General features: G+C 54.2%; 1 protein-coding gene and 1 long non-coding RNA gene across 3 annotated transcripts in view; one reads left to right on the top strand and one right to left on the bottom strand.

Annotated features, from left to right (window-relative positions):
• Positions 1-2,878: 2,878 nt before the first annotated feature.
• POU3F3 (POU class 3 homeobox 3) lies at positions 2,879-7,174 on the bottom strand. The gene is made up of 2 exons (XM_059658933.1): positions 6,780-7,174; positions 2,879-6,699 (listed from the first exon to the last, which is right to left on the bottom strand). The coding sequence occupies exon 2, from the start codon at positions 5,776-5,778 to the stop codon at positions 4,300-4,302; it is 1,479 nt and encodes a 492-aa protein (XP_059514916.1). The 5' UTR covers positions 5,779-6,699; positions 6,780-7,174; the 3' UTR covers positions 2,879-4,299.
• Positions 7,175-9,593: 2,419 nt separating this feature from the next.
• LOC132212986 (uncharacterized) overlaps positions 9,594-11,709 on the top strand; it is a 64,255-nt gene continuing 62,139 nt past the window's right edge. For both annotated transcript variants that reach the window (XR_009447878.1, XR_009447879.1), the window contains exon 1: positions 9,594-9,801. This is a non-coding gene — a long non-coding RNA (uncharacterized LOC132212986). The remainder of the gene's footprint in view (positions 9,802-11,709) is intronic.

Below are 11,709 nucleotides of genomic sequence, written 5' to 3'. Positions count from 1 at the left end.
CACCTTCCCCAGCATGGACGTCTGTGCACAGCCAGGGACTAGGTTTTATCGTGGATACATAGCATCTGTTTTAATCTGTCCAGTCAGCCACTGCATTTCATGAAAGAATTCTGTAATTTCTACCCTTCTGCCTTGAAAAAAACCAGGTCCACCTCCTAAATAATTAATTTCAAGTCTGTATCCAGTGCCAATACTTGTTGCATCCATTTGAGAGTTTGATTAATTGCCCTGGAACTTGGGCAAACTAAACTCCATGTGGAGAGAATGCTTCTGCCTTGAGTTTAGTTCTGAAAGCTACACATTATTGATGGCTCTTACTCTATTTACATACAAATCGGTGCAAATATGCCCATCTCTTCAAATGCGTTTTGTATAAATATATAAAAGTGTCATTTTTGATTTAGCTTGAGCGGTTGATCATTTATTACAAAAATAAACGAATAAATACAACAATATATTGTTGCTTCCAACAAGATAAATACTTTTACAAATATATAATTTTAAAACAAATTTAATTGTTAAAATTATTTAAAATATTACACTTATCGATAAAACTATCAATAGTATATACTGCATTTAATATTAGAACCAATTATTCTCTGAATTTTGAAACCATTCACACAAAACATTATGAGCATGGTAGTGAGCAAACACTGGAAGCGGAGGGACTCTCTAAGATCAAGAATGAGCAGTTCTGTTTTGGAACAAAGAAGCAGTCCTTGGCTAAGGACTAAAAAAAAAAAGGGCAGAGAAACAACAGCAAAATGACTATTTTACATACACCTTGAATGATTTATCGCCCAGACTTGCAGGGGAAGATGGTTGGGTGAATGAGATGGCTGAGGCTTGGACCACAGGTCAGGAGCCACAGGAGTCTGCCGACTACCAATGGGCCTAGTTTGGGATTAGCCAGATTGATGGAACAGAACTTTGTCACTTTCCTTTGGGTTGGGAGGGGAGGAGGGCTGATTGAAATGGAGGAAACAAATGGCTACTTTACAAAGCACAAGACACTTGCTCTGCAAAGAAATACAATGACCAAATTCATTAAAAAGATCTGGTGATATATAACAATATTTTCATTATTTACGTGTATAACAATATAACCCTAACACAAACCTCTCAGTGATGCTGCTCTCTTTTGTTTTTCACCCATGAATTTCATTTTGTAGATACATTCACAGGGTTGATTTCCAAAATATGGAGTGCCAGCATTAACTCACTTTAAAAATGCAAAATAATGAAATAAAATGGTCTTGCTTTTCCAGCTTCTCCAATTAAAAGTTACTCCGTTACCCCTAAATCAGGACTTCTTCCAAAGTAATCAGCAAAGGTTGCTCTTTAATAGGAAACAGTGTGAAATCGAATGGTAGTTCTTTTGTTGTCAGCCAAATCAAGTAAGCAAATAGGTCCTAAAATTTTATACAGACCCACTGTCTAATCGACCACTACCATTCCTGGTGGGGGAAACAGGACTTCATCTCACGTGCCAGGGGTACCCATCATGAAAAACAGCCACACCCAATCCTCAGCTTTCCAATAAGGCCTTCTTGGCTTGCCCCTGTAGACCCTCAAGAACTGATGAAGTTTATATCCACTCCAGGTTTTAAATTTGCTGGGCAGGGAGATTACAATAGCAAGAGAAAGAAGGAAACAAGAAAGCCAAGAAAAGTAAATCGTGGTTTCTTATTTTCATTTTTTCTTCTTTCTGTTTAATAAATGTGGCCTTTTTCAGATTTCACAAATCAAAATGATTGTGATTTTTAGTACTATCTGGTGTTTAAAATAATGCAACCCAACACACGGCCATCTGGCTAGGCTTGATTTATGAAAGTGACACAGGGTCTGTCTGGAAGAAATAACTGCTCCTTGTTGCTCGCACAGTTTTCCGGGTTTTTTAACCCCTACATTGATATCTTAGGGGGAGGAAGTGAGGATGAGAGAAGGCATAAAGTGAGTGACAGCTAAATGGGATTAGGGGGAAATTATCCTATAAAATCACTGCGTTATCACCCCAAGTACTTCTAAAAAGTCCAGTACGAAAGGACTCAACTAAGCAGAGTCTTTAGTACTCACAACCTGAGGCATCACACTTTCGCTTTCCCACATGGTAAATATTGATACACTGATGTCATAAATGTGACCGCTCTGCAGGATATATCTAAGGAGTGATCCAAAAGCTAAAACCCCAGGGTCAGTGAAGATACAGAATCACACTGGAGAAACACCAAAACACAGACATGTAGACTTTTAGGTCTGAGCTGGTAATCACACCGAGGGTAAAGCAGTGTGGACCACAGTCAGGATTTTGGAACTCCATCTTTCATTACAGAAACAAACCAACAAAACAAAACAAACCCTAAACCAGCTTAATAATTTAAACTTAATTACATAATATCAATGGAATAGTTGTAAGCTCTTCTTCACAACTATTAGTCTTCAGAAAAAGAAGAAAGAAACATAGCAATGTGGTGGGGGAGGAGAGGAAAAAGAGGCTAAACTTTGGAAAAGGGCTCTGTATTAACCATTAATAACCAGCTGGCACGTTTTTTACTGGTGATGTAATCCAATCTTTTGATAAAGACGATGAAGAACACAGGTATCTCCAAGAAAAGTAGTAAATACTCCCCTAAAAACATCCATTAAAATTACAGGAAAGGAAAAGACTGTGGAATTGACAGCTTACCAGGGAGTGCCGAGTAGTTAGAGCACTAGCAATTTCTGTCAAGTCTGTCCTTTACTCTAGATTTCCAAACACACCTTCGTGCCCCAGCGCTACTGGGCTCCCTCAGCGCTAGCACTCAAGGATATGCATTAGTAAAAAAATATTTTCCAACTATTTCTTCCCACACAGTGTTTATGCATCAGACACAGACTATTTCATTCTAACAAATTTATTTTCTCGATCAGCTCTTACGGAATCACTACTCAAATTAAATTACAATCAAATGATCACATCAAAAGATACCCTTATTACCTAACAACTGTCCATATTTTCATTTCATTTTGATTTGTGCTCGTCTGAAAAAAACACGTAATACAAGATCTGGGGAAAAATAAATTACCATTTTGCAGCAGTTCATAAGTATTCTGAATAAAATATTAAAAGAAGTCATTTAATGAAAATATAAAGCAAATATTTTTAGATCAGCAACGGATCTAACAATCTATATTGCCGTCTTTTGAAAAGTCTGTTTATTAAAACCTACCAAAAACACTGCTTGGAAATGGCAGTATTATAATCACAGCCGCAGCACCCATTCGATCAAAGTTGGCAACGGGTGGAGGAGCGAAGTCCAAGAAGTGCAGCGGCTGGTGCGCCGTCTTTCTAAATCCCTTTATGAGTCAGTCCAGAAATAAAAAATAAAAATATTAATAAAAAAATTATTAGCGGTGGAATCCTTAGGCATCCTCCGTCCCAGAGGCAGCCCTGGCAGCCGGGCTGCGGCGGGCCTCCCTCCATGCCCAGACTGCGGCCCCGGGCCGGGCCCTGGGGGCCTCTCCCACTCGGCGACGGATGAGCGGACGTCCCCTTCGCCCTGGCCCATCCCTCTGCTCCTTCGTGATATTTTTATTTCCAAGGTTATTTGAAGGAAACGTGTTCTTTTGGCTTTGCTCTTCAGCTTGTTAATTTCAGAAGCTGTGGATATTATTTTTGCTGGAGACTGTTCTTTTTTTTTCTCCTTCCCGTTTCATAGTCAGTTTGTCCCCAAATGACTTCATATGGCCAAGAAGAGCTGGTTCCCAGCAGAGTCGTCCCCGATTCAGCCGGTGCCTCTGCTGCTTTCAGAGGCTCCCAGGAACCAAGTCCCGGTCGGTCGGTCACTTTAGGCAGCCCTTTAGGGGGGGGGGAGGGGCTATTTTTTTAAGGGGAGAGGGCGAGGCAGGTGCTAGGTGCTGTCACCCGTCGCCCTGGGGGCTCCTCGGGGCGGGCAAAACCTGGCGAGTGCAGTTTTGGTGCGCTAGGCCTCTTCACCCTTTTTAAAAAACAAAAACAAGAACAAAAAACGAAACATCACCACAGTATAAATGCGATCCCAGGATCGCCCCCTTTTCCTCTTCCGGTTTTGCTTGTGTATACCATTTGGGTGTTTATTATATTTTGTTTGTTTGGTCCCTCTTCTCTAGGACTCAGAAACCATCTCGCCGGCCAGTCTCTCTTTTTTCCTCCAAGGGCGGGCATGCCTGTCTTTGGGCGGAGGGGAGGGCGGCGGGCCGGCGGGGACCGGGCGGCCGGGTGCGGGGGAGGCGCGGCGTTGGCGTTGGCGGCGGCGACTCTCCGGTCGCTGCGCCCGGCCTTCACTGCACGCTGGTCTGCAGCCCGTGGTGCGGCGGCGGCGTGTCGGCGCTGACGGTGCCCACTTGCGAGTAGACATCATCGGGCGTCTGCTGCTGGATCCCGGGCGGCGTCATGCGCTTCTCCTTCTGGCGCCGGTTGCAGAACCAAACGCGCACCACCTCCTTCTCGAGCTGCAGGCTGTCGGCCAGGTTGGTGATCTCCTGGGCCGAGGGCTTGGGGCACTTGAGGAAGTGGCTCTCGAGCGCGCCCTTGACGCTCACCTCGATGGAGGTCCGCTTCTTGCGCTTGCGGCCCTGCGCCGCGATCTTGTCGATGCTCGTGGGGCTGCCGGTGCTCGAGTCCGCCTCCTCCAGCCACTTGTTCAGCAGCGGCTTGAGCTTGCACATGTTCTTGAAGCTCAGCTGCAGGGCCTCGAAGCGGCAGATGGTGGTCTGCGAGAACACGTTGCCGTACAAGGTGCCCAGGGCCAGCCCCACGTCCGCCTGCGTGAAGCCCAGCTTGATGCGCCGCTGCTTGAACTGCTTGGCGAACTGCTCCAGGTCGTCGGACGTCGGCGTGTCCTCGTCCGAGTGCGGGTCGTGGCTGTTGAGTCCCGGCCCCGCGCCGCCGCCGTGGTGCGGCGGGCCCTGGGCGTGGTGCGGGTGCGGCGGGTGCGCGTGGTGGTGGTGATGGTGGTGGTGGTCCGCCAGCTCGGGGGTGTCCCCGCGCACCAGCCCCGGGTGGACCAGGCTCTGCGCGCCGCCGCCCGCGCCGCCGCCGCCGCCTCCGGGCCCGGGGGGCGCGCTCAGCATGCCGTTCACCGTGAAGCCGCCGGGCTGCGAGTAGAGCAGGCTCTGCGGCGGCGGCTGCTGGCCTCCGGCCATGGACGGGAGGTGCGCGGCGGCGGCGGCGGCGGCGGCAGCGGCGGCGGCGGCGGCGGCGGCCCCCCAGCCCCCGGGGTGGCCCTGGTGCGGGGGCGGCGGCGGGGGCCCGAGGTGCGGCGGCCCGCGGTGGTGCAGCGCGGTGCCCGCGTGCAGGTCCTCGCGTCCGGCGCCGCCCTTCACGTCGGGGCCCTGCGGCGGCGGCGGCTGCGGCGGCTGCTGGGGGCTGCCGGCCATGCCCACGGCGCTGCCGGACCACGGCGAGCTCGCCTCCACGGCGGCGGCGGCGGCAGCGGCGGCGGCGGCGGCGGCGTGGGGCAGGGCCGTGACCCACTGGTGCGCGTGGCTGAGCATATGGCCGCCGTTGCTGGCGGCCATGGCCCCCTGCATGAAGTCGCTCTGGACCATCTTGACGGAGGACGGGTCCCCTCGGTAGGCGCCGGAGGTCACAGCGGCGCTGCCGGGCTGCATGCCGCCCCCGCCGCCCCCCGCGCCGCCGCCGCCCCCCCCGCCGCCGCCCCCGCCGCCGCCGGCTCCCGCCGCGTCCGAGTGGACAATGGAGCCGGCCGCCAGCAGGCTGTTCCCCGGCAGGTAGGGGTTAGAAGCCGCCGTGGCCATGCCGCTCCGCTCCCGCCACCCCACCGCCGCCACCACCGCCGCCGCAGCAGCAGCCGCGGCCGCCGCCGCCGCCGCCGCGCCCCCCGCTTCCCGCCTCCTTCCCTCACTCCTCCCCCGCCCCCGCCCCGGGCCCCAGTCGGCCCCCAGTCGGCCGCCGCCTGGGCCGCTCCTCCGCCGCCGCCTCCTCCGCCCCCGCCGCCGCCGCCGAGGCCCCCGGCTGGAGCAGCAAGGCCGCTCGGCAGGGCGCGGGGGTCGCGGGCCGGCCTCTGGCAGCAGCAGCAGCAGCAGCGGCGGCGGCGGCAGCAGCGCTGTGCAGAAGGGGGCTAGCTTTTCGGGGCGCGCTCCTCGGCCGCCCCCTTCACGGGGGGTCTGGGCCGGCCCCCAGCCCCGGCGCGTTCGGCTGGCTCCAGCGGGGCTCGCCGGGCGGGGCGCGGGCCTGCGCTCGGGCTCCCGGGCGGGTCTCGGGCTCCACTCCTCCTCCGGTCCCGGGAGCGCGGACTCGGCCGGGGCGCGGGGCTCGCTCCACCTGCTAAGTGGCGACTTCACAGGAGACAACAAAGGAAGAAGCCGCTCCTTTCTTCTTGCACCAAATTACGGATGACCCGCAGCCAGCCCGCCTGCTCCTTCCCCGGCCGCTCTCCTCCCTCCTCACGCACACATTTCGCTGCTCGTCCTCGGCAGCAGGAAAACTTTTGGAGTCCTTGAAGGCGGGGTGGTGCTGGCTGCCGGCGCGTGCGGAGCGGGGAGCGGGCTCCTGCTCTCCCTTCGGGTCCGCGGCTCAAGTTTTGTCCTGTCCTAGGAAAACTTCCTGCGATGCTGCATGCCTCTGCAGTTGCTACTGCCGGGGCTCTCGGTTGCCTCTGAAACAAGAGTCCTTTTCCATCCTCCTCGCCACAGCCACCGTTTGATGCGACATCTTTCCTTTTGGGCAGAAATGAGGAAACAAATATAACAAGGAAAAACACTGAACAGGAGAAAAAACGAGTTCGAACGACTGTTACCTTGTTGCTGAAGGTTGGGGTTGGTGTTTTATTTTTTTCCCAGCAGTTGTCTGGAGGAGGAGGAGGAGGAGGAGGAGGAAGAGTGCATTGGTGGAGATGGAGGGGTGTGTGTGCATATAGGGGATCCTTGGTACACAACCAACTCCAGTGGGCACGCTGTGCGGCTTGTAGGGTGCACGGCTGGCGCTGGCGCGGGCGCGGGCCGTGCGGAGCGGAGTTGCAGCGGGCGCTCGCTCGCGCCCTGGTTTGCGCGCTCTCTTCCTCCCTCACTTTCCCTCTTCCTCCCGCTCCCCTTTCGCCCGCCCGCCCGCCGGCGCTGGATCTGACAGTTCGCTCTGCGTCCCTCCCTCTCTGAGCGGGGACTGTCGAATGTTTACCCTCCGCCGCGAGCGCGCACCCACCACCACACTTTCCCAAATACAAGGAAGTCGAGCACCAGGGCCCCCGCTGATTGGCTACCTGCTGGGTGATTGGCAGGCCCGGAATGACTGGCTCCGGACGCGAGGCCCCCCTTCCGGCCGTTCCGATTGGTTGCTTTTTAATTTAGGCAGCGCGTCGTCGACGCTGGAAAGCGGCGGTCCCCCAGGCTCCCGCCCCCTCGCCACTTTCTCCGCCCCGCCCCTCTCCCGCCACCCCTTCCGCCACATCTTAACTCTTAGTGTCCGGCCGAGTGGTAGGCGTACCCTCCGCGGCCCGAGGCGTTCGCTGCAGGCCTGGCAGGAGGGAAGGAACGGGGAGAGAAAAGGGATCGAGGGGGGCAGGATCAGAGGGAAACAAAGAGGGGGAAATCCATGCAATACAGCCACCAGCCCACTCCACCCAGGACTGCGTCGCGTTGCAGCCCTCGCGCCCCCTGCCACCCCGCAGACTTGGGAAGCGCCCGGCGCGGGTGCACCTTTCGAGCTAATACCTATAAGACAGAGGTGTCCCCAGTGGTTTCAAAGTTTCCTCTTTCCGTCGCCAGCCGGCCCCCGTCTCCGTCTCAGCGGGGGTGGGAAAGGGGAGCTCGCAGCGCCCAGAGCTCGGGTCGCGGCCAGGCTTCTTGGAAATCCGCCACCGCAACTTTCCGCAGTGGCTGCGTGCCGGAGGCGGCCCCCTTTGTCTAAGGTCTCGGATGCCGTCGTCTGGGGAACCTCCAGCAGGGGACCCGCGCAGTGCCCGCGCGTGCGGGACGGACCGCTCGCCGCCGCCGTGGCGCTCGCCCCCACTCCTCGCTCTCCTCCCTCGCCCTCCCCCTTCCTTCTCCGGGTCAGGCAGGTAGCTGGCGAGACCTGGTGATTTTGGAGGGAGCGGGTTGGCGGAGCCCGGCGAAGTGTTTGAAAAGCAGCCTGGCCCGCCTTTCCCCGTAGATACATCGCGAGTGTATCCGGTCCGAACGGCCGTCGGAATCGCTGCTGCCGCAGGGGCCGGCCTGGCGCCCCGGGATGCACGCGCCGCGCCTGCCGCTTACCTGCGTGTGCGCACTGTGTGTGTGATTTCACGTGGCTATTATGGCGGGTGTGCTTGCTGGCTATTCCTAGGCACGGTGGTGCTTTCTTTCTTTCCTGTCTCCAAAGGGTTTGTGTAGTGGATGGGGCTGGCGGCGACAAACGCTTTCCCGGCCCCAGCCGGGCTGAAAGGGTTAAGGGGGACGGGCGGGGGAGTGCAAGGGGTAGGCGGGAGAGCCGGGGGTGGGGAACGCGACCGAGCGGAAACGCTGCACAGTGGAACCTCGGCGAACCGAGCAAAAAGAGAAAGTGGCAACGAAAACAAGGGCAAATTGAACCGTCCTCGGGGATTTCCAATGAACCAACCCAACTCGGACATTCAATAAATACACCGTTCCTAATGAGTGTGTGCGCGCGTGCGTCCCGCACCCCAGCTCTGCGGCGCGCCCGCCTGCGCCGGCCTCCCCAGCTCGCTCCCGCGGCGGGCGCCCGGCCGCCGCCCTGGACCTGGATGCTCCGGTTCAATTGGGAATGGGCCGTCCTTCCTCCCGGGAGTGGTTCCTCCGCTGGGCTTAGGCAGGTGAACTCAGGTCAAGCCAGAGCCCCGCCGCGGCCACGCAGCCTGTGCGTGATGTCCGAGTAACAGTGGACGCCGCAGGATCTCATCCAGCTCTTGCTTGCGCGGGGAGAGATACCGGTGTAGGTAGGTTTCAGCGAAGCCATTATTGCTAAGGTATAGATGTGAAAAGCAGCAGAAACCAACCCCCCAACAGCACGGATTTTCCCCTCCTCGTCCCCCCAAGGCCCCTTTTTCTATTTATGTATGCGCGTATGTACATATAGAAGACGGAACACAGATTTCATTGAATAAATCTGAGGTCTCCAGGTGCAGGCGTCTGCAGGGTCGGTGCCAGCACCCCGTGTTTCCCTTTCCTGCCGATTTTGCTTGGATCCGGCTCAAAAACCCAGAGTCTCGTGGTTTTGTTTACACTGAATGGGGAGGATAGGAACAGAGCCATGGGCCGTCTTTCATTAATATACAGTGAGGATTTTGTCTAAATTACTGCTATGAATTTCACAGTACACGCTTTCAAAAGCAGTCTCAGGTGGCCTGATGAAACGCGATAGCGCCTCTGCAAACAGATCGGCTTTCTTTCTCCTCCAGGAGGGCGTGCGTGCTGTGGGAAGCCCCCGAACGCAGCGCTCCTCCGTCAGAGAAATACACTGCTACTCTGAGGTTCGTCCCCGCCGTCCCCCCTTTTCTCCTACTTAGTTCTCCAGTCGCTCCCGAGCCCCCCCCAGCCTCACTCCACTTGCCCCCTCCCTCTGCGAGTGTGATTGTTTTGTCTGGAAAAAAAAATCCAAAGTATATAACAAGGGGAGAACAGTTAGTGCTGATTTTCATTTGCATACATTTTCATATATTTTGGTGAAAATAATAGACTAGTGGAGAGCTGGGCTCGGAGGAGTCAGTGTGAAGGGAAGGCTAAGGATGCATCGTTCTGGGGAGTTGAGAATATGCGTTCACCGCCTCCCGTCACTTGATTGAAAAAAAAAATCTCTTATTTTAAAATCTAACCCCAGAAGTTTGTTGGGTAAGTGTTTTTCATCTTCTCTCCCTGCTTTCTCTTTCCCTGCCCCTTCTTTCGGCGTGTGAATGCGCGTGTAGGTTTGGGAGCTTGCTCTTACTGCTTGGGACAAGAGAGGGTTCACAGAGTGATCATTTGCAGTAGGAGGGGGAAATGTGCTGGGGGGGGGGGAGAAACCGCCCAGCCCTGCTAAAATATTATATAAAAAGATGCACTCATTCCAAAGCTCCCGCAGCAAGGCACTTTGGGGGTGGGGGAGAGCGCTATCAGTTTTAATTGTTGGTTGTGACAGGGCAAAGGACCCTAGAAAAGAAGCGCTTATAAAGCGAGCAGTATCATAAACATTTCTTGTTTGGAGAATTAAAAAAAAAAAAAAAAAAAAAAAGAGGACCAGAGGGAGAGAACTGCCCTTTCTGTAGCCAGTGCTGAGGGGTGAACTGTGTGTGCCTGCTTGGGACTGGGGTGAGGGGATTCCTGCTGGGAACAGGGGTGGAGTGGAGGGGGCTCCGCAAGGGAGGGCAAAGGGCTGGAGATGGAGGAAGCAGGGGAGGAAGAAGAGGCAGGAAGTCCTGCACCGGGTTAGAACCACCGCCGGAGCTGGCGGCTGTGCAGCTCCCAGCTTCTGGTGGAGCGTTGGTCAGAAGAGGGTGATCAATCAAAACTAAGCAGGGCACCCTACCCTTTACTGCCAACGGCTGGAGCTGGAGCGTCGAACGCTGGGTTTTACTGTTTCTCAGATTGACAGTCGGCCTGGCCCCCTCCGAGCCACTGCCCCGGGGTTTTGTAAAAATTAAGGGTGCAGTTACTTGCTAGATGCAGTTAATTAGATAAATATGGCTGGAGGAAATGGCCAGGCCAGTTCCAAGCCGGAGAGGGCACCTTACCTTTGTGAAATAGGCTGGAGGGGATTCTCAAAGCTCCCTGGTTTTGTTCTTTTTAAAGGAAGCCTTGCCTGGGTGACGAGGGGGTAGCGTCAAAGGGCTAGAATTTTATTGCACTGTTGTATCCAGAACACCTTGTGATTTAAAATTTGTCGTTTCTTTGGCAACAGTTGATGCCAAATCAATGAAACGGTTTGTAAGGAGGGAGGGAGAGGTTGCAGTAGGGGAGAGGGCTAAGACCCGCCGGGTTTCCACTGCTTGTTTACTGCTTGGCAGCCTCGCTTTTGACTGGGGTTAACTCTCTGTGCTCCATTGGACCAGATGCCACATAGAGCTGCTCCCTGAAGATCATTTGTTTCCTTGATGGGGAACATTTCTGAGCAGAGCATATTGGTTGCCATAGAGAAAGAAATAAAAGGAAGAACACTAGTCACATTAAGCTATATGTTTGTGCACTGGGCTTTAGATAAAAGGACCTTGGTTCAGCCGCGGAGAAGCCAGGCCTGAGATCTCTAGCGCCACGAAGACTAGCTTTACTTTGTTTTGGACTTTTACAGTTGAAACATATAAGCTAATTTTATTGGTGGTTGTTAATTTTATATGACACGGTTTACTGAACAAAATAAACTTTGGAAGTGCTCAGGAGTCGCACTAGGGACTTGTCAGCAGGGGGCGCACTGACTCGCTGTAGCTGGTACTGAGTAAAATGTAGCTGTTTCCAAAGCAAATCTGCTCATTCAAACTTGCCAAAGGAGCAAACCTTTCTGTGCAAATTCACCACGACGAGTGAATTCACTGCATAACACAGGGTTTTAAATACGAGTACAATGACTTCCCCATCTCCCACCCATCCATGTCTGTGAAATGGCCTGAAAGAAACAGTTAAAAAAAAAAAAAAGGATTCGTCTATTTCTCTCAGTGAAGTGTACATAGGGCTGGAAAACAGATTGGGCTGTGAAAGCAAAAGCCCCTTAAAATTATTAAAGTGTGTAATAAGCTACTTTAGGAGCAACCATTCAGGTTGCAGACTTGG

The sequence above is a fragment of the Myotis daubentonii genome, chromosome 12 (assembly GCF_963259705.1).
Source record: "Myotis daubentonii chromosome 12, mMyoDau2.1, whole genome shotgun sequence".
Lineage (NCBI taxonomy): Eukaryota > Metazoa > Chordata > Mammalia > Chiroptera > Vespertilionidae > Myotis > Myotis daubentonii.
This window is presented reverse-complemented; position numbering and strand designations above follow the sequence as displayed.

What these genes read in the sequence shown, in the direction of transcription:
- POU3F3 (XM_059658933.1), bottom strand. Translation starts at nt 5,778, where the DNA reads ATGGCCACGGCGGCTTCTAACCCCTACCTGCCGGGGAACAGCCTGCTG.